The sequence below is a fragment of the Aulonocara stuartgranti genome (assembly GCF_965226115.1).
Source record: "Aulonocara stuartgranti genome assembly, chromosome: 12".
NCBI classification, from domain to species: domain Eukaryota; kingdom Metazoa; phylum Chordata; class Actinopteri; order Cichliformes; family Cichlidae; genus Aulonocara; species Aulonocara stuartgranti.
The window spans coordinates 23,093,824-23,117,221 of NC_138948.1; the positions used below are offsets into that span (position 1 = coordinate 23,093,824).

The following is a 23,398-nucleotide window of genomic DNA, read 5'->3' on the forward strand; positions in this document are numbered from 1 at the left end:
TATTTTTGGACAGACAGTTTTGGTACCTGCAGAGACTCTGGGGCAGTCTGGCATCATAGGCTCCAGTGGTATGTCCAAGGGCTCTGGACTTGATACCCAGTTACGACAGTGCTTTAGAAAGAGAAAAATAAAACAAATAAACTCTTTGACATTCAAAAGAATTAAATATGACATGTGGAGAGTAATGAATATGTAGCAAGCAGTTTCTTCCACTATTACTTCCACAAACACAGAGAAAACTATTGTAAAAGATGAAGATATAAAAGGAAAGTATTTGGTACAAAATTTAAGTCTTTAATCTTGTTAATAATGGGTGTGTGTTTTTATTTTGTTTCAACTGCATCTAACCAAACACTGAAAAAGGAGCGAAAGCGGTTGGAAACAAACAGAAAGACAGTACCCAAGAAAGTGTGTGTGTTTCTGTGTGTGTGTAGATGAGTAAGGTGGGGGAAGAGAAGGAGAGACAGGAACAAGCAATTAAAAGCTCAGTGACATGTTGCTCAGACAGCTTGGCGTTTGTTTGTGGTGGAGAGCTGAGGCCTTCTACCACAGCGGATGAGTGAGTGCCCTGGGGGAGGGTGTCTGCCCAGCTTGCTGACCCATAACCCCCTGCAAACACCCCTACTCCTCTCACAACCCCAGTGGTTGACAACTCTACTGTCAGAAAGAGGAGAAGACCTCTTCATTCGTTTTTTTTCTTTATGCTGTCTTCATCTTCCTATCTGTCTGGCACTCCCTTTTTTTTCTACCTACCACTGCAGGTTATTTTAGACATATAAGGTCTTAAGCCCCATGTACCATTAATCAAAAGTATCAATGCTTCAGAATAAGGCAACTTAAGTTTTCAGTGCTGTAAGTTTTCATTCTCCGGGTCAGCGGATGACAGCGCATCAAAGTTTGTTTTCCCTTTTGACTCTGCAATGTGGATTGGTATGCTGTGGCTTGTAAGGTAGGTACAAAAACAAGGGAAAAGGGAGAAAGAGACAGAGGGAGGCTGAGAAGGAATGCTTAGAGAAGACGTCCCCCAAGATAAGATAAAAGTTCAATAGAAGAAAGAGAAAATGTAAAGAGATTAGAATGTGCAGCTGGTGTCCTTCTGAATCACTGCTTATCTGCCCTTGTTTACTTTCACCCTGGCCCCCTGACAGCCATTACGGTATTGTACGTGCTTGTGTGCGCGCGTGCAGTTGTGTGTGTGGGTCAGTGACTGCATTTCAAGGGGTCTCCCACGAAGATGTGTAGAGTTGTGAACCCTTCAAAATATACACACACACACACCGACGCACAGATGCTTTTGCATTTTTGCCCTCTGTGACGCCGACTCCCAAAGACCTAAAGCAAGACTCACAGAACAGACAAACCCTGCAAATGCTTTCAATTTAAATTACGTAACACAATCACCCAAACGCACATACATTACTTTTGTGGATATATATTCTGTTCTATAGTCTTTACAAGTTCTCTGGTTTCTGTACGAATATTAAAACTGCATCGAAGCAGAGACACTGAATACATCTAATCCAAACTGAGGTCCTCTTTGCTGTTTATTTTTGTTGAAAAAAGTCTGCGCAGCTAGGGCAAAGCAAATCTCTCATCATATGCTTGACATATACTGCAGTGAGGGTACATTGTGATTTATTTACTGCAAGCTTATAGAGAAATATAGAAATTCATTACAAGAGATAATCATGATGAAACATCTGGAACATATAAATCCGTAGCAAATATTCATTTGGGAAATTTACAGAAAAGTCTGTTATTGAAATAAAGTTTGTTTTTCTTAAGAATGGATTACATATGAACCAAAGTAGTCAATCACTGAATGTGTCTCTTAAATGGTAGGAATGCCTGAATTTCTGGTGCTTTTTCATTTATTTTTAGCCCTGTCAATCAAAAAAAATGCTAGCCACTGGAAAGCATAGAGAATAAAAGTAGCCAAAGAGGTTGAAGAAAGATCAGCCAAGAGATGAGAGGGGATGAAGGGGGGGGGTGGCTGGAGGGCTTGGTGTTCGGGGGAAGATGACAAGTCATCTTGGTAAACAGTGGCATATTGTGTATTTTTAGATCCTTTGGTTTGCCCTAGATGTGCTCTCCTCTGAGCCCGGGCTCGAGGGCAGAGTGGTGCAGAGTAGCACAGAAGCAGTGGGGCTCCTTGACTGCTACATCAAGTGTCTCATTGTATCTCCTTTAATTCATTCTGTCTGTCTGGAGGAAGATGTCAGCTGGGCTGTGGAGCAGTGGGCTGAAGGCAGCTAGAGAGAAGGGAAGGAGGGGAGTCTTTCAAAGGGCCCTCCTCCCTCCCCTACACCTCCACCACCAATGGAGGCAGGGAGGCTGAGGTTTGAATAGATTTGTCAAGGCAACAACACACATGTGCACACAAACTCTTGCATAAATGCACACACACACAGCACAAAGCCCCAGTACTGTGGGAGACCGCAGGCATAACAGCAGTCACATAAAGGCAAGGCCTGCTGGCTGGGATTAGAGAAGGGCGACATGACAAAAGGATGGCACATCACATCGGCTGCCTCTGACACATAGCATCATCACTTCAAGCAGCTCGTCCACCGATCAATGATGCCATTGAACTAAAAGCAGACAGAGAAACAAACATGTAAACAGATTTGGCTGTCCCAAACCTCTGCTACTCTGTGCATGTGCTTTTCTTTGCATGCTTGGATTTATGCTGGTTATGAACATACACATTTGCCCAGTCTTTGGGAAAATCTTTTGAAGTTTAACTTTGCCAACTACCAGTTGGAATATTTAGATTGATATGGACTTAGTAATGTGTTAGGAATGAAAGGATGCCACATTGTTTGATGGAGATAAAAATGATCAACTTACAGATTTCTGATAGAGGGTTTAAGAGTTCATGGAGCCATGGGGCGACCATAGCTCAGGGGGTTGGGAAGCGTATCTGTAACCGGAAGGTCGCCGGTTCGATCCCCGGGCTCTCTGTCCTGGTCGTTGTGTCGTGGGGAAGACACTTTACCCTACTTTACCCTACTGGTGATGGCGCGATATGGCAGCCTCGCTTCTGTCAGTCTGCCCCAGGGCAGCTGTGGCTACAACCGTAGCTTGCCTCCACCAGTGTGTGAATGTGAGAGTGAATGAATAGTGGCATTGTAAAGCGCTTTGGGTGCCTTGAAAAGCGCTATATAAATCCAATCCATTATTATTATTATTACTGATGGCAGTCAGCTTAGCCTGTAGAGGTCTGTGTGTCCCTCCAAGGATATATCTCCCCAAATCATCACTGACCCACCACAAAACTGGTCGTGCTGAACGATATTCTTTCTTTTTCTGTTTCTCCTGTGAAACAGTTTTTGATGATTTGCAAATGTGCTATATAAAGTTTATTATTACTTATGACCACTTCCTACTGTGCAAAATGCAGAATAAAAAAAATAAAACTCTATTATTTTATTAGTAATAATGTGGATTGATAATTAAACTGTTTATCAAATAAATTCTAAATTTAGCAACAAATACCAGTCAAATGTTTGGACATACCAGATCTTTGACTGGTACTGTATATAATCACTGGATTCTCAGTGTGTACGCATGCCAACTTGGTACATATTGGTAGATGTTTTGTCTCCATACACACTTCCACTCCGTTTGAGCATTTGCATGCAAGGTTAACCACATTAGTAGCTACCACAAACCAATTCGCCTTAAAGAGGAGTGCTTTATAATGGCCTTCAACACCAGAGCTGCATCAATGCAGACTTTCCAGTGGTGTGCAAGACTGTTGTGAGCAACTACCCACATATTTATTGGTAAAATGCTCAAACTGTGAAAGATGTTTAATCTGATGTCACAATTTAAAGGTTACATTTTATTGTGACTAAAAGATGCCTGTCTCTAGTCAAGAAAACTGAAGATGGGGTATTTTAATTGTAAAATGTGTATTAGCAGAGATGGTTACAATAGCAAAGCAGCTTACCAGAGTTAAAAAAAAAAAACAGAAGATGTTTACAGGACATGCTACCAAAGAAACTTGTTAATAGCTTGTTTTTCCTCATAATGCATGCACCATTCAGAGTGAAGTTTATTCTGAAGCTTGTACCTGTATTTATATCCTATGCATAATTCTTACTGTTTAATTAAGGTCACTGTTTTGTCAATTTTAGGCAACGAAACTATACGGGTTTGCATTCAGATACACTCTCATGTTTAAAGACAAACTTATCAGTTGATTCAGCCTTCCATCATATTACTTGTTGCTGCAATGATGAGTTCAGTGTCAGTGAAGTGCAGAGAGCTCTTGGCTAAGGTCTCATGATAACTACTTCAGACGTTTAGGGATTTAGGTTTCTATTACAGTACTTGGCATTTTGATACAATGACTTTAAAAGGGTACCCAGTGGATTAAAATGTGGAGCCAAAGGGTCCTGACCGAGTGTCAGATGGGAGGGAGACTAACCTTCTATATATGCAACCATCTATACCACCTCGGTTGCAAAACTGCATCTCCACCTCTCATTCTGAAAGCACACCAAACTGAGTCCCATGACAGAAACTCTGTACCAAGTGCACAAAGTCTCCTAAACCATAACACACATGACAGTCTGCTACCTAACTTCTCAGAAAGTAGTCCTGAGTATCAATTTTTGCTCACTCTCTCTGTGTCTGTTTCTAACCCACCTCCCCCAGTTCTTGAATAATCTCTATGGATTAGGATGGTTTATTCATGACCATAGTGTACTCTGAATGTGTGTGCATATGCGTGTGTGTCTGTGTGTGTGTGCGTGCTCTGGGCAGGCCACTAGAGTGTGACAGCAGGCCAGCACAGTGACAGGAGACACCTTGGAGATTGTGACAGGCTGCCAGCTGTACACCATCATTTGGATTTCTCTCTCTCACTCACTTCTCCTCACTATGCTACTCATCTACCTCCACATATATCTCTTCATCCTCCTTCTGCATCTGTATTCACTCCATTCACACAGTACCTGTGTTTTTTTCTCTTTCCACAGCTCTACACTGTGCTTTCTCAGTGGCAGTCAACAGGATTTAAATAATTGAATGTTTCTCATACTCTGTTTCTTTGTATATTTTTTTCTGTCTCAGTCAGTAGATGAGTCTTTCTATCTTTGCTCTGGCCTACCCCATCTTTTTTTTAATCTCACCTTCACTCACTATTTGGTTTCCTTGCTGTGACGTCAGTTCCCCCTTGTCTGACCCATCTGGTCTATACAACCTGGCTCAGCAGGCGCTGATCTCTAAATCCTATCTTCTCTCTTTCACCCGTTTCATCACTCCATCTCACCATCCACTGACCTCTTGAACCTCAAAAGAAGAGAATTACCACTGTCCGAGGAGAAAAGAACACGGCTGGGGTGTCCCAAACTCACATACATCCACTTGTATTGGCATCCATCTTTATTCACCAAACAGGGCATTAGTGAGGTTCAGTGCTAGCTAACCTTCTATGATGAGCTGCCCATACATTAGTGTGCAATGAAACAAATGGGTTACTTATAAAAATGTCCTTATGTGTGTGTATATATATATATATATATATATATATATATATATATATATATTGGGGTGCAACGATACTCGTATCGATATTGAACCGTTCGATACAGTGCTTTCGGTTCGGTACGCATATGTATCGAACAATACATAATTTTTTATTTATTTTATCAACTTTTCTTATGAAGAAGGTGCCTAAGAAGTACAGGAAGCTGTCCATACCTGAGGCCTTGGAAACTGCCAAGCAACGACTCACAGCCTTGGCCAGCCGCTTGAGGAGGTACACCAGAGAGATAGAAGGCAAGAGAATAAACCAGCTGTTCTCCAGACTGACCAACCTGTGCACTGCCTGGATTGATTACAAGAAGGCCTATGACTCAATGCCCCACACCTGGATCCTGGAATGCCTAGAATTATATAAGATCAACAGGACCCTGAGAGCCTTCATCAGGAACTCAATGGGGATGTGGCGGACAACACTGGAGGCCAACCTCAAGCCCATAGCACAAGTCACCATCAAGTGCGGGATCTACCAAGGAGATGCTCTGTCCCCACTGCTGTTCTGCATAGGCCTGAACCCCCTCAGTGAGATAATTGACAAGACTGGCTACGGATACCGACTATGGAATGGAGCGGTTGTCAGCCACCTCCTGTACATGGATGACATCAAGCTGTATGCCAAGAGTGAACGAGACATCGATTCACTGATCCACACCACCAGGATATACAGCAATAACATCGGAACATACAGTTACAAGTACTTGGGGATCCCGCAGGCAAATGGGAACCATGAAGAGGCTGCTAGGAAAGCTGCAACCACCAAGTACCTGCAAAGGGTCAGGCAAGTCCTGAAGAGTCAGCTGAACGGTAAGAACAAGATCTGGGCTATCAACACCTACGCCCTGCCCATGATCAGGTACCCTGCTGGGGTAATAGGCTGGGCAAAGGAGGAGATAGAAGCCACTGACATCAAGACAAGAAAGCTCCTTACCATGCATGGAGGGTTTCACCCCAAGTCCAGCACCCTGAGGCTGTACGCTAAGCGGAAGGAAGAGGGCCGGGGACTGGTGAGTGTCAGCACCATAGTCCAGGATGAGACAAGGAACATCCATGAATACATCACGAAGATGGCCCCAACTGACAGTGTGCTCAGTGAATACCTCAGGCAGCAGAAACCCAAGAAAGTGGAGGAAGGCGAGGAACCATCATGGAAGGACAGGCCCCGGCATGGTATGTACCACCGGAAGATTGAGAAGGTGGCTGATATCCAGAAATCCTACCAGTGGCTGGACAAAGCTGGACTGAAAGACAGCACAGAGGCACTAATCATGGCAGCACAGGAACAAGCACTAAGCACAAGATCCATAGAGGCTGGGGTCTATCACACCAGGCAAGACCCCAGGTGCAGGCTGTGTGAAGATGCTCCAGAGACAATCCAGCACATAACAGCAGGGTGTAAGATGCTAGCCGGCAAGGCATACATGGAACGCCATAACCAAGTGGAAATAGTGTACAGGAACATCTGTGCCGAGTATAATCTGGAAGTCCCGGGGTCAAAATGGGAGATGCCCCCAAGGGTGATGGAGAATGACCGAGCTAAGATCCTGTGGGACTTCCAGATACAGACGGACAAAATGGTGGTGGCTAACCAACCGGACATAGTGGTGGTAGACAAACAGAAGAAGACGGCCGTAGTGATCGATGTAGCGGTTCCGAATGACAGCAACATCAGGAAGAAGGAACACGAGAAGCTGGAGAAATACCAAGGGCTCAGAGAAGAGCTCGAGAGGATGTGGAGGGTGAAGGTAACGGTGGTCCCCGTGGTAATCGGAGCACTAGGTGCGGTGACTCCCAAGCTAGGCGAGTGGCTCCAGCAGATCCCGGGAATAACATCGGAGATCTCTGTCCAGAAGAGCGCAGTCCTGGGAACAGCTAAGATACTGCGCAGGACCCTCAAGCTCCCAGGCCTCTGGTAGAGGACCCGAGCTTGAAGGATAAACCGCCCGCAGGGGCGTGCTGGGTGTTTATATATATATATATATATATATATATATATATATATATATATATATATATATATATACACATATATATATATATATATATATATATATATATATATATTAGGGGTGCAACGATACACAAAATTCACGGTTCGGTTTGGTTCGATACTTTGGTGTCACGGTTCGATATTTTTTCGATACAAAAAAATGTTCATGCATTTTTAATTTGTCATTTATTAAAATTATAAATATATATTTTAACTCAAAAGTACAGTTTTTAAATTTAACCCTAACCCTTGTGCGTGTTTTTTATTTTGACAGCGAATGCGCACCTGCGGACCACTTATGTGCAGCCCTGGTTATTTAGCTCATCATATCGCAGCCACAGAAATTCTTTTGTCCATGAAACCATAAAGCTGCACTTTCTTTTTGCCTTATAGTCTGATTTGTCATAACTTCTCCGTTTTGTGGTAAGCTTTTCTTTGGCTGTCACTTCTTCACCCTGACCTGTCTTATTTGGCTCAGCAGAACTGAAATGCTTTTACACGCTCACTCACATAAGCTCAGCGATTCTCTGCGCGATCAACCTCTCACATGTGTAAGCTGCGGGAGATTTCACTTGTCATGTTTGCATAGTAAGCTAACGATTAATAAGACGATGTCAGAGGAATTGGTGCACAAATTATCATCACTCACAGATCAGTGCTGTCGCTCTCTATACACAGTTCGCACGATTGCAAAGTGAAAGCAAAAAAACAAGCGCAAATTCAAACGCGACTAGGCGGAGTAGTCGAACACAGATTCACTGAGCGCTCAACACAGACAGCATCGTCAGAAGGAAAATTGATAAAATAAATTACAAATGTTGTATTGTTCGATACATATGCGTACCGAACCGAAAGCACTGTATCGAACGGTTCAATATCGATACGAATATCGTTGCACCCCTAATATGTATGTATGTATGTATATATATACACATATATATATATATATATACATATATATATATATATATATATATATACACATATACACATATATATATATATATACACATATACACATATATATATATATATACACATATACACATATATATATATACACATATACACACATATATATATATATATATATATATATATATATATATATACATATATATATATATATATATATATATGTACACACACACACACACACACATCTTCATTTTAAGCCAATTATTAGCAAAACTGTGCAACAGTAGAACCCAAAGCTATATGGTTAGCATTCAAAAAGACTGTATCCAACGTTTTTATGAAGTCACTGTACATACAACATTCTTCCTTAGAATGACAGACGTAGAGTACAGTGGTAGAATTAATTAGCAATAAATCTCTATTGCTAAGTTTAACAGTTAAAACTATAAGGAACAGAGGCAGGTGAAATAATGTGTGTGAAATCTGTAGATGTACGTTTCTCCCACATTTTTGTTGTAGTTGTTGCATTTTAAAGAGCAAACCAAAGCATCAGTCTGCCTGTTCCCTTTTAATTAAGTGGGTTCCTCTCTAAATCAACGAAAAACTACAGTTGGATATTTTCGTCGTTTTTCAGGTGTATTGTTCTGTTTAATCATTCCAAACAGAAAAATTACTTAACATGCCAATTATGTGGTGTCCTACACGTCCCTTAAAAGAATCAAAAATAGGAAATGCCAAACAACATGAAAGAAAGGGGAGGCAGTGCAACCTTGAATCCCCACCAATCAAACCAACATACATAAATACGTGAACCACACACACACACACACACACACACACACATAGATTTGGAGATGACAGAGATAGCAAAAACAAAAGGCAAGGGATATGGATAGAGGATGTAATACAAATGAAAGTATGGTATGTGATGTGTGCGTTTGTGTGTGAATGGTTGTGTGAGCGTATGACATTTGCATCTCTGGCTCTCCAGCAGCTTTGGTCTTGGATGTTATCTCATCTGTATGTGCATACTGAGTGAGCCCAGGTGATGCATATGGCACAGAGGTCACACTAGAAAGGGCAAATGCTAAAATGAAGCTAACACAAATGCACATGTGCACGTGCATTCTATCCCACACACATGAACAAATGCACGCATTCTTACAGATACTTCATCCGCCTAGCTTCATACGCATGCACCAGCGAGGGTTAACTGTCTCAGTTATTCCTTGACATGCACCCAGGGAAAAAGTGAAGACCGAAAGAAAAAAGGACAACATGCAAACAATGGTTCTCCATGGCATCTTAGGTTTGCTGTTACTCAAGGATACCTGTGTAGGTCAGTAGGGTTATACAGACAAACTGTACGGTATACAATTTACATGAGATGAAAAATCATGGATGGACTACTGTAAATTTCGGAGCATCTTTGTTTCTATCTACAATAGATTAGATGCAATTGTTTTTCACCTGTGAGTCTGGGCATGGTGGAATTAAGGCACGGCGGGACCACAGACCCGTGTTTTGAGCCATCTTTATTTACCATTTTTCCACACCACCACAACAACCACCAACCCCTGAGTCCCTGTGTTTTAACACGGCGGGCATGATTGCGGATGCCGTGCAGGTGCGTCCGCACTGCACCGCAGACCACGCCCCACCACACTGGGTTTGCGTGTTTATGTGCCTGGTTGTGTGTGCTTTTTGTGTGACTGTTATCACAGCAAAATGTGGTTCTGGACTACTGTACTGTACAAAAACTACCACAAATCAATCCTGAAACTTAAAGGTGCATAGCTGCAACCAAAATAAACGCCGTGTTGAAAATTATTGTAGTTCAATCCATCTTTACTGATTAGTAATTAGTAATAACTGAGCAATCAGTACTTAGCATTCTCACAGGTCAGAACATTATCATGACGGGAGTCATCATTGGCATGATCCCTGCACATAATATCGCTGCTTTTAAAACGTGATTGTGTATTCGAGCTTGTGCCGTTATTTCACCTCCTGCATCCAGTCCTGTGTGCTCTTTGTGGTCTCCTGTAGCCAGATGTTGTGAGCGGAATCAGTCAGAGCCACGGCACATACTTTGTTTTTCACCTCTAATTCCCTCTGATTCATCTGCAATAAAAACAAATAAAGCTTGTGTTAGTCACACATCCAGCATGTTAATAACACCGTCATTCGTGCTGAGGAGGAAATATTTGCTCGAGAAAGAGGAATATTATAAGAGTCATAAACTCTTTTGAATAATAAACACCTGCATTTTGAAAATCATACATCTAAACAAATGCATTTTATTAGACAAACCAAATATATATTTATGAATACTAGGCCCAACTGCCTACTTCTTAGAGTGCACTGAATGCATATTTCTTGGTGACATCAATAGCCCAGTGGACAATTTTGTAACCCAAGGATACTGATTCAACCTCATGTATAGAGCATAATGTTGTAAAGTGAAATATGAAAGAGCACTGCTCCACCATAGTGTGTCCTTGTCACGTTCTGTGCAAATGTCCTTTCCTGCGCACGTTCAGATACCTTGGTCCCCATTCTTAATACCCTTTCCCTTCACATGTCACAGAGAATGTGGTGTTCGTAGGCCCGTCTTCCTATTCCCCTCTGAATGTCAATGCCAAGGAAAATGTCACACAAAGGACTTGTTACCGCACTACAATAGACTTCCCACACCGCTGGTGCTACCCCAAGGAGTACTACAGCCAAGCCTTGGGAACGAGCCGCTTCACTCAACTTTAAGATAAAAAGGACAGAATAGAGAACAGGACTTGCAACAATAGGTTAACAATCACTTACTTTATACATTTAGAGAAGCTGAGAAAGAGACTGAACTAAGGGATCGGCATAGTACCTCTGAGGAAGCAGTAAATTTAGAAAGTGTCGTGGACTGCTAGGTGTTTATGGCTACATGCCAAGAAGTGGTGAGGTTAAGGCTGAGGGAAGAGTTTAGAATATAAGGCATTAGTTGGGACTTGTGCTGGATAAATATTTGCCTATAAAAGCCCAAAGGTATTAAACCAAAACTGGCTTGAGCCACAGGTATGAAGCCATGTTTTTAATGGGCATAGAGGTTTAAAATGGGACAAGGAGATGAATGTTTGTCTAAAGGTGGAGCTATCAAAGAGAGCAGCTCTGGCTGGCTATGCAATAAATGAGATTAGGCATTTGAATACATCCTCCCATACCTAGCCAAATTAAAGTATATAGAGATAAATGGATCTATTAAGGCACAAAAGACTCATATCATCTACCTGATAGGGCTACCAAAGGAACATTTTCACTATCAGAGAAGAATAAAGCAGCCTGACAGGTGAGGTACACACTTGAGCATACTTAATAAAAAAAAGTACACAACTTTAGAGTTTAAAAGGACAGACATTGTCCAGACATATAGGTTCATTCACAGAGAATCATACGAAAACATACACACTGATACACACTCCTCACTGTAATCCCTCCTCATCCTTGCTTGGCTGAAAAGCTTTCCTCTGGCAGAACTGGGCCCATGGGAGCTGCAAAGTCAACCTTTTAAAATTGGAGGTGTCAGTCAGGGCCTTGTTTTCTGGTGCTAGCCAAATGGGCCCTTTCCTGAGTGAAAGGACTACCAGTTTAGACCAGAAAACAAGAGTGGATTGACTGCCCATGGAAAACACTGAGCATGTGACTTCAACCTAGTCGAGAGCATTGCCCAAGCCTGGGCAGAAATCTCAGCATCTTTTCAAATGCCCAGGTGGACAGACAAATGAGTCTCTGCTTGCTACTATTGTTACTGTAAAACAATGATTCCAACATGTATTTCTTTTGAAAGGAAAACTTAAACATACTCTATATAGGTAAGGTTTAGTTGACATCGCTGGTATATTAAAACTGTAGGAACTGTAGGAGAACTGTAAGTAAAACCAAACATTTGTCAGTGTGTCAAATAGGCTTTTGTTTTGTAAGCCTAACTTTGTTTAAAGTACTTCAGCATGTCATTTACTTTACTTCTAAAGTACTTACGAAATAAGAGAGGACATGAGAAGCATGCCATAGCTGAAAAATATGTATATAGTTTTTGATGTGGGTGAGGTTTGATTTTTTTTCTTTGTTCCTTAATTGCCATGGAAAAAAGAACATTAATAAAAACAAAAATGACATATTGGGACTGCCCAATGTTAAAGTGAGGATTAGTGCTGAGGACATCTAATGATAACTAACTACCAAACTAATGGCAACTTAGACCTCAAAGGGTTAAAGAGAACTTGTTAGAATCCTAAAATTACCTTTTAAAATGAATATACAGTATTCGGTTGCTTTTATTTCCGTTGTGGTAGGCAGAGCCTACCTGTCATCCTAATTTTTAATGATATGAAAATCAACAACAAAAAAAGTCTTTTATTTTTCTTAGCCTTTTTTTTTGTTTAAGTTTCTCTATCATTTGCTACTCAAAGACATTCACTTTGTTGTAAATTTGCTAAAAGTAGGAGTGCAAACAAATTAGGAAATCTCACCAAACAAAGTCTGCTTCCCTCAACCGAAGATTAAGGAGCAAAGAACTCCATCTCTCACCAGTGCCTATATCAATCACTCATTCTGACAGCTCTCATTGCCGCAATGCCTCCACACATGCACTTGGCTGTGGTAACACTTGGGGTAATAGGTTGACAAATAATGACTCCAGGAGAGAGTGTTCTATGCCGTGTGGCCGTTAACCACAGTAATTTTGACACCCACTGGGTCCCATGTTTTACAAGCCACAATGACATCTGTGGTTAGCTGCATGTTGAAAGCATAATCTAAGCAGGTCTGTATCTTCTTCTAAGAGAGTAATGCTGTTAACTCACAAGCAGAAGCACGAAGCCAAATATTCTCCAGTGGATATCAGTGTAAGATGTTTTTTCATATGACTCATCATTCCACACCACAATGGCCTGTGAGTTAGTGTTAGCCACGTATACCCGCAATGTTAAATGTGCTAATTCACTATGTAACTGCAGACAGCAGCTTTTACAAGGAAACAAGCCAGCTGTTGTGATCAGTCAAGTATCGGACAGGGAAATAGGAAAAGAAACATGTGGAAATACTTGTTGAACTAAAACCAACACACAGATGTTGAGACATTTGCCGCCTCTCGGCTGGCCTTTCCTTTAATGCTAGAGCAGCTGGATAAGCAGAGTAAAGTTCAAATGGGTGTGGGTGGATGTTGGACATGTGGGGCTGGTGTGTAAAAAAAATGTAAGAGGAGTATAAAGGCGGAAGACTATAAGAAGCTCAGTGGATATCAAAAGTGGGAGAAAAACCCCCAGAAAGGACTATGGAGATAAAGCTAGACAAAGGAGACACATACAGCCAGATGTGCACAACAAAGAGTATTTATAAATACTTTATTAATCCCCAGGAGGAAAATTCTCTTTTCCCTCGTCCCACTTCACAGAGAGATCGGACCAAAGAGTCAACATCAGAACAGCATCCCTGAAGCAAATGGGCTTTCTCTGGGTTACTAAAACATAAGTAGAAGATTATGTTTAAATGGGACCAATGCTCTGGGGTTTGATCTGGAAGCCGGAACTTAAAGGGCAGCCGCCACGCACCCAAGAAGAATTTGATGAATTGTTTATCACCTGCCTAATGTGGTTTATCTATATCCTACATCATAACAGCACTGTAAGTCTAATTCAGCGCAATTATCAGGGATTTGTTAATAGCATGATTTAAAGCGCCACAAAAAAACAGTGTAAACACAATTTCTTTACCCATTTTCATGGCCGTGCAGTTTTTGAACACACTCCCTCACTGTGATATGGATTCGATTTGACCCCAACTAGCATCACATTTACATTCTTTTGAACCACGATAACAAATCTGAGTCACAACTGACGATGCAGACTTGAGCTCACCCTCAACCCACATACATTCAAACTCTGGATGAACTTTGAAATCCTTCTCCCTCTTTTTACTTCTCCCTTTTTTCCCCCTCCTCGTAAACCATTTCTTTTTGATTTCTCTGCAGAGGGCCTGGTTGCTAAAGAGACCCACAAATATCACATATTCTGACCCCCTCGGTTGGCACAACTCTGCTAAATCCAGCTTTTCACAAGCTCTATGAAACAGCCAACCCCCACGCATTTGGAGTCGCTCAAACAGATGCAGATACACACACGCAGACTTGTCTATAACCCATGTGTCTTGTACCTGACCTCTCACACGGCCCTCAGTAAAGTACAGTGTTTAGCGCTTTAAGCTGCTTCCTACTACAAAGCCAGCTAATTGCTAGACTTTTTGTTGTGCATAATCTTATTTTCACCACTGACACAGAATATGATATGCGATGGGTGTGTGTATGAAGGAGGGGAGGGGGGTGGGGGGCATATTAATCATGTTTATTTATCTGGACTAGGAGTTGAAATAAGCGACGAGACATCATTTAACAGCATGCTAAGCGAATCTCTGGTCGAGATAAATACTTCATTTTCTCTCCTCTCCCCGTGATGCTCCCTTGCTCATGACTGCTCCACTGACGCTACATCTAAACACCGGCAATAATAAAGACAATTATTTAGGCCTTTGATAATTATGTGTCAAAGGCAGCAAAAGCCACTAGATAATTGGGCGAAAACTGAATGGTAATCCACAATGGAGTTCCCTGTGGGGAGACAGGCAGACTCATCCCTAGAAAGAATGCAGAGTGAGAGAAAAGAGAGAAGCAGGCAAAGACAGAAAGATGAGAGCTCTTTAAGGGGCCTTGCTCACTGTCAGACAGTCAATGTGAAAAGCCACAATTATACACAGAGAGAGAGAGAGAGAGTGTGTGAATAGAGTGCAGCAAACAAGAGAAAGGAAAACAAGGGACAGAGAGAGAATGACAGAAAATAGGTGAGAATGAAAAAGGACAAAATGTAGAGTGTCAGTGAGAGTGAGCAAAGACTGAGTAGAGGCTAAGGGCGAGAGAAAGAGAGAAAGCGAGTGAGAGCAAGAGAGAGAGAGGGAAGCACCCCGCAATGATGCCAGTCAGAGACAAGGCTTATAATGTGGCTGCGCCATGCACTGCCAACAGCCACAGATAATCTAGGACTACCCACTGAGCACTGAAGCACTGCTTAAATATTTGATTGATTAACTGTCCTGTGCCTGCCAGAGAGTAAGAGGAGAGCATCAGAGAAGCCAGGGCGAACACAGAAAAAACAAACAAACACGCATGTGGGTGCACACCGGAAGGTTTGAAAACACATGGCTCAGACACACTAACACATACACCCCCATAAATCCATATACAACAACATTGGAAGAGGGGCACAAACACAAACACACGCAAACATGTACACATTGAAGGCATGTGCGGACTCTGCAAAGACAGTAGCAAGCACTAGGCAAGGGAAAACAAACTGACTGCTGCTTTCACAGAGACTCCATTTCCTATCATTTCCATCTAAAATTAATGAGGACAATGTAGATAAATAGCAGTTAGGTTGATTATGCTTATCTGGATTCGGCTTTTAACCAGAACTTGACTGACCACAGGAATGATGATGATGATGGTGTATGTGTGTCTGTACATGTGTTGTCTCTTTTATTTCTACATACTAATGTGTAGCTAGGAAGTGATCTGAGGTCATAGAGGGCGGACAGGAGTTGGAGTGCAGCGTGTTCAGATATCTTACCAATGATGTGACACACACACACAACACACTCATCCTTGTTCGTCCCTGGCTGTGAAAACACAGGCAGCTGACCCTCCACGCTCCAACACCCTCCACAGGAAGAGACAACACTGGCGCTTCCTGTGGCTTTGAAGCAGCGGCCTCAGGTCCCCTGTCGGTCCCCGGTTTCCTTTGTCTTAACTGCAGGAAGGAAGGCCTCTCTAGCATGAGGCCACTGGGCCCTAGGGAACGAGAGGGAGTATGTTTGTGTATGTGCAACCTTTAGTGTGGTGGGAGTGTGCAGAGGTTTTGCTCGCTGAGGTCACATGCATTTACTTGCAGGGTTTCCCCCCCTCTGGTTCTCTCAGGTGCATAAACTTCTGTTGTGGCAGGCAGAGTGACAGAGCAGGAGAAAACTGCAATAACTTCCTCCGCTGTTTCCTCTCACGACTGTCCGCCAAAAGCATGATGGAGCGATGGAGAGAAACAGAGGATGGTGGGTGGAGGGACGGGGTGACGGGGCGGCATTGCTGAGATGTGTGAGTGACGGCACCGGACACTGGGTAGAGGGAGGTAGCGCATGTCAGTGTATGCGCTGGGAAGGATTCTGTGTGTGTATAAACATGCAAACCACACGCACTCACAGGCGCACAGACACGCACCGACAACAGTGGGGGTGATGAGGAAAAGGAAGGCCAATAAATATTTACTGACACAGCAGAGGTGGAGAATGGTTGTTCACTGGTGGAAACAAAAGGCAGAGGATGAGGAGCTGCATGCCAGGAAACCTGCTGGCTGCGGGCGTTGCGCCCCGCTTGTGCCCACATGGAAAACAAGAGAAAGATCGGAAGACAGGAAGGAGGAGAGAGAAAGGGCAAGAAGAAAGGGATGAATGGTGTCGGAAAAAAGTTTATCGTAAATAATAGTATAGTGTGACAGAGAAAAGAGACAGCCCTAAACCCGATTAATTTAGTTTATTACAGGTTTATTACAGGTTTATTAGTTTAATACAAATTAACAGGATTGAATGAGAGTTTTTATATGTAATACTGTATGTGTATATTCATTAAACTACTTTCTGTTTGCCCGGAAGCCAGAGATTCTAGGCACATTGGCCCCCTGGACTTATCACCGTTTGTTTTGGGGGTTTTTTGGTAATATGGGACAGGTTTGATATGATCTATTTCAACTGTGTCCAGAGGCACTTTGCCCTGCGCTGGCTGATAACATCCTGTGGAAATCCAAAGTGAACTGAGAGGTTCCTGACTAATTTGCATTTGCACATCTGGCTGGTGAGGCCAGGCTGTTTGGAGCTTAGCGAAGCTCTCTTCACATAGTCACAGATTTTCTACATCAATCTCGCTCTTCCTGATAGCGACATGTAATTGCATAAGCACTTAAATGTTTGAATTCCAACAGGGTTTCACTAACAGCTTATTTACAAATCGTGAACACATGGTAAATTAAGCAGCAGCTTAAATGGACAGCAACAAGGTGTAGTTACTACAACAAAATTTAACAATTTCTTATTAACATCTGGACAGTGGTAGTATTTATAATACATTTATAGTACACCCATAATGTTCTCTGAAATCACACGGACAGTTAAGAAGTGGACAAATATTTGTAACATTACAATTTGGAATTTTTATTTTTTTAAATTTCTTAGTGACACTAAAAGAAATTCTTCAAATTGTAAATCTATCTAGACAAATTTTTATTTACAAAGTGAAACTGTGGCATGTTAAAAATTTATTTTTAATTTAATTGTATTTTTCTCATGATAAGTGACACAAGGTATCGTGGATAGTGACTTTATTGTTCCCAAATCAGTGGCCATATTAACAGCTTCAATCTAAAGTTTGGAATGGGAAAGTTACTTTGCGAAGCGCACACAGGCCTCCTCGTTGTCTTTTCTCTCCTTTTTTTTACTCTAAAAGTGCTTCTTTCTTGTCTTTCTCTCTGTTTCCCAACCCTCCGGCAATGCTGTAAAATAGAAACCTAACCTCAATATTTTCCCTCACGGTGCTGGGACTTGCTGGCCCATTAAATTCCCCTTCCCATGTGTCAGCTTGCACATTTCTACCATGAAATTTTTGTATAATTAAACTTTCTTAATGATTTATAAGCTATAATAATAGCCCTAAGTATTTCGGAGCAGGTTAAAGGGACAGTCTTTAAGTGTACACCGGGGGATGACCCTGTTTTAACATAGATTTGGATGGGTGACTCTCAGTTGGAGACGAGGATGGAGAGGGCAAGGGAGAATGGGATTGATAGAGGTAGGGAGTGAACGAGAGGGCCTAACAAGGGTGGATGGAGGAGGAGGGTGAGACCTCTGGGTTATAACTCAGGGTGATACTGACACTGAGGAAAAGCAAGGGCTTCCTGAACCCACCCACACACACACACACACACACACACACACACACACACACACACACACACACACACACACACACACACACACACACACAGATGTTTGCTCTCTGCTGCCTCTGTGATGGTGAGGCTGATATGATTGCCACTTAGGAAATCAGTGTGTTTTCACACCACTCTCTGCTCTGCCAAAGCTAATGTGTTAAATATCCATTGGGTACTGCTGTCCATTTCTAAGACACACACAGCCTTAGGGGTTGATAAACACTGATTTCTTGTACTAACGGAGCCCAGAGTTGGCATCGAAGCCAACATTTCTAAATTGGGGTGTAGTGAGAAAATTTCAACAAGCTATGAGTTGGAATTTTCATTGTGGGAATTTCCAGCCAATTTTTCTAAATTTGTTATGAGAACGGTGAAGTACAGCTAAATTTTAATCCTTTTTCCCCCATTCTTGTTGTTTTTGGGAACAGAGCCTGTTTCTTCTTTTTTCCCAGCTCAAGCTTTCTTTTTACAAGTTTTTTAGTTTTCATACAAATCCAGTTTTATAGTTTTACAGATCAAGACAAAAAGTCCAGCTACTGTACGTTCTTTGAAAGGGTTGTGTCTGCTCATGGCCAAATATACCAAATATCTCGGTGGAGAGTCATACACCTTCACTTTAAATAAGGAAAAAAGAAAGAGAAGTAAAAGTAGACAGCAAAAAAACCCTAATATGGACAAGCATACTACCCTACTTAGTAGAAGTGTGTGCTTAAACTACCCGGGCCACTTGAAAAACACATGGGAAAAAGTTCCGGAAAAAAAGGAAAGGGGAGGGGAGGTAAAATGACAACGAAAGTGTTCCTCCCATCAGTTATCATCTTCTGCTCCTTCATATTTGCTCGTCTCCTGTGCCGCAGGGCAAGGACAAAAGAGAGGGGCCAGAAAAAGAAGAAAAAAAGAAAAGAAAAGAGGAAAAGGCTCTGTGAACTTGCTGTACTCAAAGGCAGAAGAGAGTGAGGGAGGGAAATTTACAGAAGGCCAAATGAAATTAATGGTAATATATAACAATCTGAAATTAACTTCTCATTGCCACTAGCCATGATTTAAAACAGCTTTTTAACGAGAGGAAAGATGAGTCAGAAAAGAAAGAGAGGGGAAGGGGTTGAGGCCATATTACAAATTGGACAGGCTGGGGGTAGCTCCAAGTTAATTTTCCCCATCATGTAAAAAACTTTGCAGTTCGCAAGGCATGCTCACTTAAATTATTATTATATTTATGCCCAAAGTAATCAAGACATGAGACCAAAATCTAAAAAAAATAATACTGAAGCAGAGTTTAAGAAAACACAAAGTAATTCAATTAGCCAATTTTATAGACCGGATAAAGAAAAAAAAGTTCATTTTAGATTATATCACAAAATACTCTGTTGGACCAGATTTAATATCAAATCAGAGGACTATAATAATAATAATAATAATAATAATAATAATAATAATAATAATAATAATAATAATAATAATGTGATCAACAACAACAACATTCCTTCCTCTTTTGAGTACATAAAAAATTACTACAGTATTTAACAAATTAAACGTAAACCTCGCAAGAAAAAAAAGGCACACCGGTTGAAGTTCTTTTCAAGTGATATTGTTGATTAAAAACAAAGCTGTAGAAGAGGAAAATGGGCACACACACGCACACACACACACAGAGCACACACACATAACTCCGTATAAAGCATATTATTAATCTTATAAAAAAAAGCAATTAAATCAAAGTGGTATAGAGCCTGAAGCTATGAGGACTGTCAATTCTGCTGGAAATGCCACAGAAGATTACAGTTGGGTTTGTGGATTCCATGAACCCTTTTTTGATTAGGGGGAGTCAATTATTTCTTATTACTGAAGATGCTATTTCGGAAAAAGACCTTGTCAGTCAATCATGCAAAAAGTCCTCGAAACGCGTGAGTAAATCGTTAAAGAGAGAGGTGGAGGCAGGCTGGTGGATGGGTAGGTTCGGTGGTGGTGGTGGTAGTGGGGGAGGGGGTGTCACTGACCCTTTTCCCTACCCAAACTCCTACTTGTAGTGAAATTACCTTTTAACTATTACACTTCTGTCAGGTCTTTGTCAGCGTATGGTAATTAGGGCCTTCGGTAGAGCACATTTGAAAAGAAAATATATTTATTAGTTTATCTCAGAGAAAGGCATTTATGCAGAGCTGAAGGTAAGTTTGAATGTAGTGATTATCTTGTCATTTTAAAATATTTTTTTCTCCGTGTGTGCACCGTCTGTGTGTATGTGTGTGCATGTCAGCACGAGTGAACCCTATATATGACGTCAGGTAATGTGCTATTGTGTGAGATATGTGCCTGGGTGGACAGACACATGTGCATTCATACATATATAAAATATATATTTATACGCGCGCGTGCACGTGTGTGCATAAGCTGCATTCAGCACACTGATGGGCGAGCGCAGCACATTTCTCCCGTCCTCTTTGTTCTGTGTTGGGTTTGACACCTCTAAACAATAACAGCGCCTCACTTCGCCCAGCCCCAACCCACCACCAACCACACACTGCATGGATGGGAGCTGCCAATTAGCACTATCAAACACCCCTCATCAGCTGTCTCCTCACCATAGACAACAACGCAAATCAATAATTCGGTTTTCTTCAAAAACAATCACATTCATCAGCGGACTTAACGATAAATGAGGCAAAAGAACATGGTCACTAATTGCAAACTATAGCTTCTGCAATATACAAAGGATACAAAGAACAAAACTAGAGTACTGCTGGGGTATCCACACGAAGTGGAGCGAAACTAGAAGCTGCCGACTAGCAGAGTAAAAACAAAACAGAAACAAAGGTCTGCGTCCTCTCCGTCTCCTCTCAACAGTGGCATCCAAATCCTAGTCCGATTGCTAGGCATTTGAATAAACAGGACAGTTGTTCTCGTGCACTTGTTTTTACAGACATTCTCCAGTCTGAAAATGTTCCACCGTCCTTCTTATTTATTTTTTTTATCATTTTCAAATGCTGTGTTTTGTTGGCGGCCAATGGGCAGCCAGATGATATGGTATGACCCAGGGGATAGAGGCCGAAACAGGGAGAGAGACATGAAGAGGGGGGGCCTGTCATGGAGTGAGAGTCTCTGAGGGCTGGAGGTGAGCAGAGGTGGCTGAGAGATGACTGTCGTTCTTCTCAGTGGTCCAAGCCCTTTTCATTAACCCACACCCCTGGGTTCACCAAACAGAAACAGGGGGTGAGTGTGAGGACAGGGGGACGCGGATGGGTGCTGAGCAGTGGCCCCGGTGACCACCAGAGACCTGCCGCCTGTCTGCCTTCCTGTCTGTCTCAGTGCAGATCTGTGTCATCCATTACAGACAAGGGACTGATTTTTAACAAAATGCAAACACAAACAAGAGCACATGCATGGTCAGGCAGACAAAGACGAAGCATGCATACAAAAATACACAAGCATCGAAACCTTCTAAGGAAAAGAGAGGGGTAACAAAGGACAGGCAGTGCCCCCTAGTGTTTTCATCAAAGAGAACTCAGACCAAACCAACTAACCATCACCCTAAGCAACACCACGAAAACAGAAATGAAAGGACAGCGAGGGAGCGCGGAGAGATAGAGGCGAAGGGAGGCAAGAGGTGAAGAGGCTTAATTCATGAGAAAAATGGCTTCACGTGTGGAAGGCACAGTCAGGGCGGCGGGTGGAAGGAGCCAGACTGGTGAAAGGAATATGAGGATGGAGAAAACAAGGCAGAAGAAGAGATGGATGTTAACAAACGATGATGGGGGATGGGGATCTACTGAACATGTTAGTTGGTTGGTGGTGATGAGGTTAAAAGTTATCTGACACCACCGAGCTATTTTTCCGAGCTCAAGGCCACAAAAGTAAGAACGTAAGTGGTGGAGAAAGAAAGAGGTAGAGGCAGGCCATGCATGAAAGCCAGTGTCAGCGGAGTCCAGAGGAATAGTCAAGTGTGAAGCCATCTAATAGGAACGCAGAATATATATGAGACAGAGACACACATGCTTTCAAAGACCCTTGCCTGCTAACTGATCTGAATATGAACCATGAACTACTGACATCATGATGGGAGGAATCAAAAACTAGTTCACTGGGACAACAAACAGGCCTTATGGAGTAAAATGAAAACTCTGGTTTAACAATGAAAACATTTATACCCAAATATGGTATTTTCTAAAAAAAAATCTGTGAATGTGTGTACGATTTTTTTCTTTTTCTTTTTAAATCGGACCGCAGGATCAGCCTCATATTCCCACCATGAAACAAGGCCTACCCTTCAGTGAGCTCCATATTCAACTCCGAGCCGGCTAAGACATCAAAGGGTGCTCCACACCAGGAGTCTCTGCCTCACTCTCCTTCTCCCTTCCTCACTCTACCTTCCTTTGGTCTTTCATAACCCCATCGTATTTCACAGCACATAAAGCCTTAAAATGGCACATAAAACAGTTCATCTCTTTTCACTGTCGGCTTTCCAGGCTTAAAAAATTAAATATGTTTTACTGCAGGTACATAACTAAAACACATCCATGGAAAAAACTGCCATAAAGGATTCAAACAAGGCTTTCCGTGAGTATTGAAGGCTATAGAATTGGGAATATATCAGCTGAATAGCCCATATAGGATAAACCAAGTTTAAAAAGCAGAAAAAAATGAACCGACTGAAACACTGTGGCACTGCCTGTTTTCCATTTACCATCAGTCTCATCAGTATGTGCCTTCGGCTTAAACGCTGCACTTATAAGTAGAAAACAAACCCCACAAGTTACGCACTGCAAGTTATGCACTGACACAAAAAAATGACAGGCACTAAAAAATTCCTGTGACCCTGGTACTTAAGGTTTAGACCGATACCACAGAAAACCAACACAGCAGTCACTGAACTTTAAAAGCA

At 42.0% G+C, this 23,398-nt stretch overlaps 1 protein-coding gene across 1 annotated transcript in view; it reads right to left on the reverse strand.

Moving 5' to 3' along the window:
• arb2a (ARB2 cotranscriptional regulator A) overlaps positions 1 to 23,398 on the reverse strand; it is a 162,240-nt gene that overhangs the window by 51,887 nt on the left and 86,955 nt on the right. The window contains exons 9-10 of the mRNA XM_082554027.1: positions 10,466 to 10,582; positions 27 to 111 (exon numbers count right to left, since the gene is read on the reverse strand). Coding sequence (XP_082410153.1) covers positions 27 to 111; positions 10,466 to 10,582 — 202 coding nt within the window. The remainder of the gene's footprint in view (positions 1 to 26; positions 112 to 10,465; positions 10,583 to 23,398) is intronic.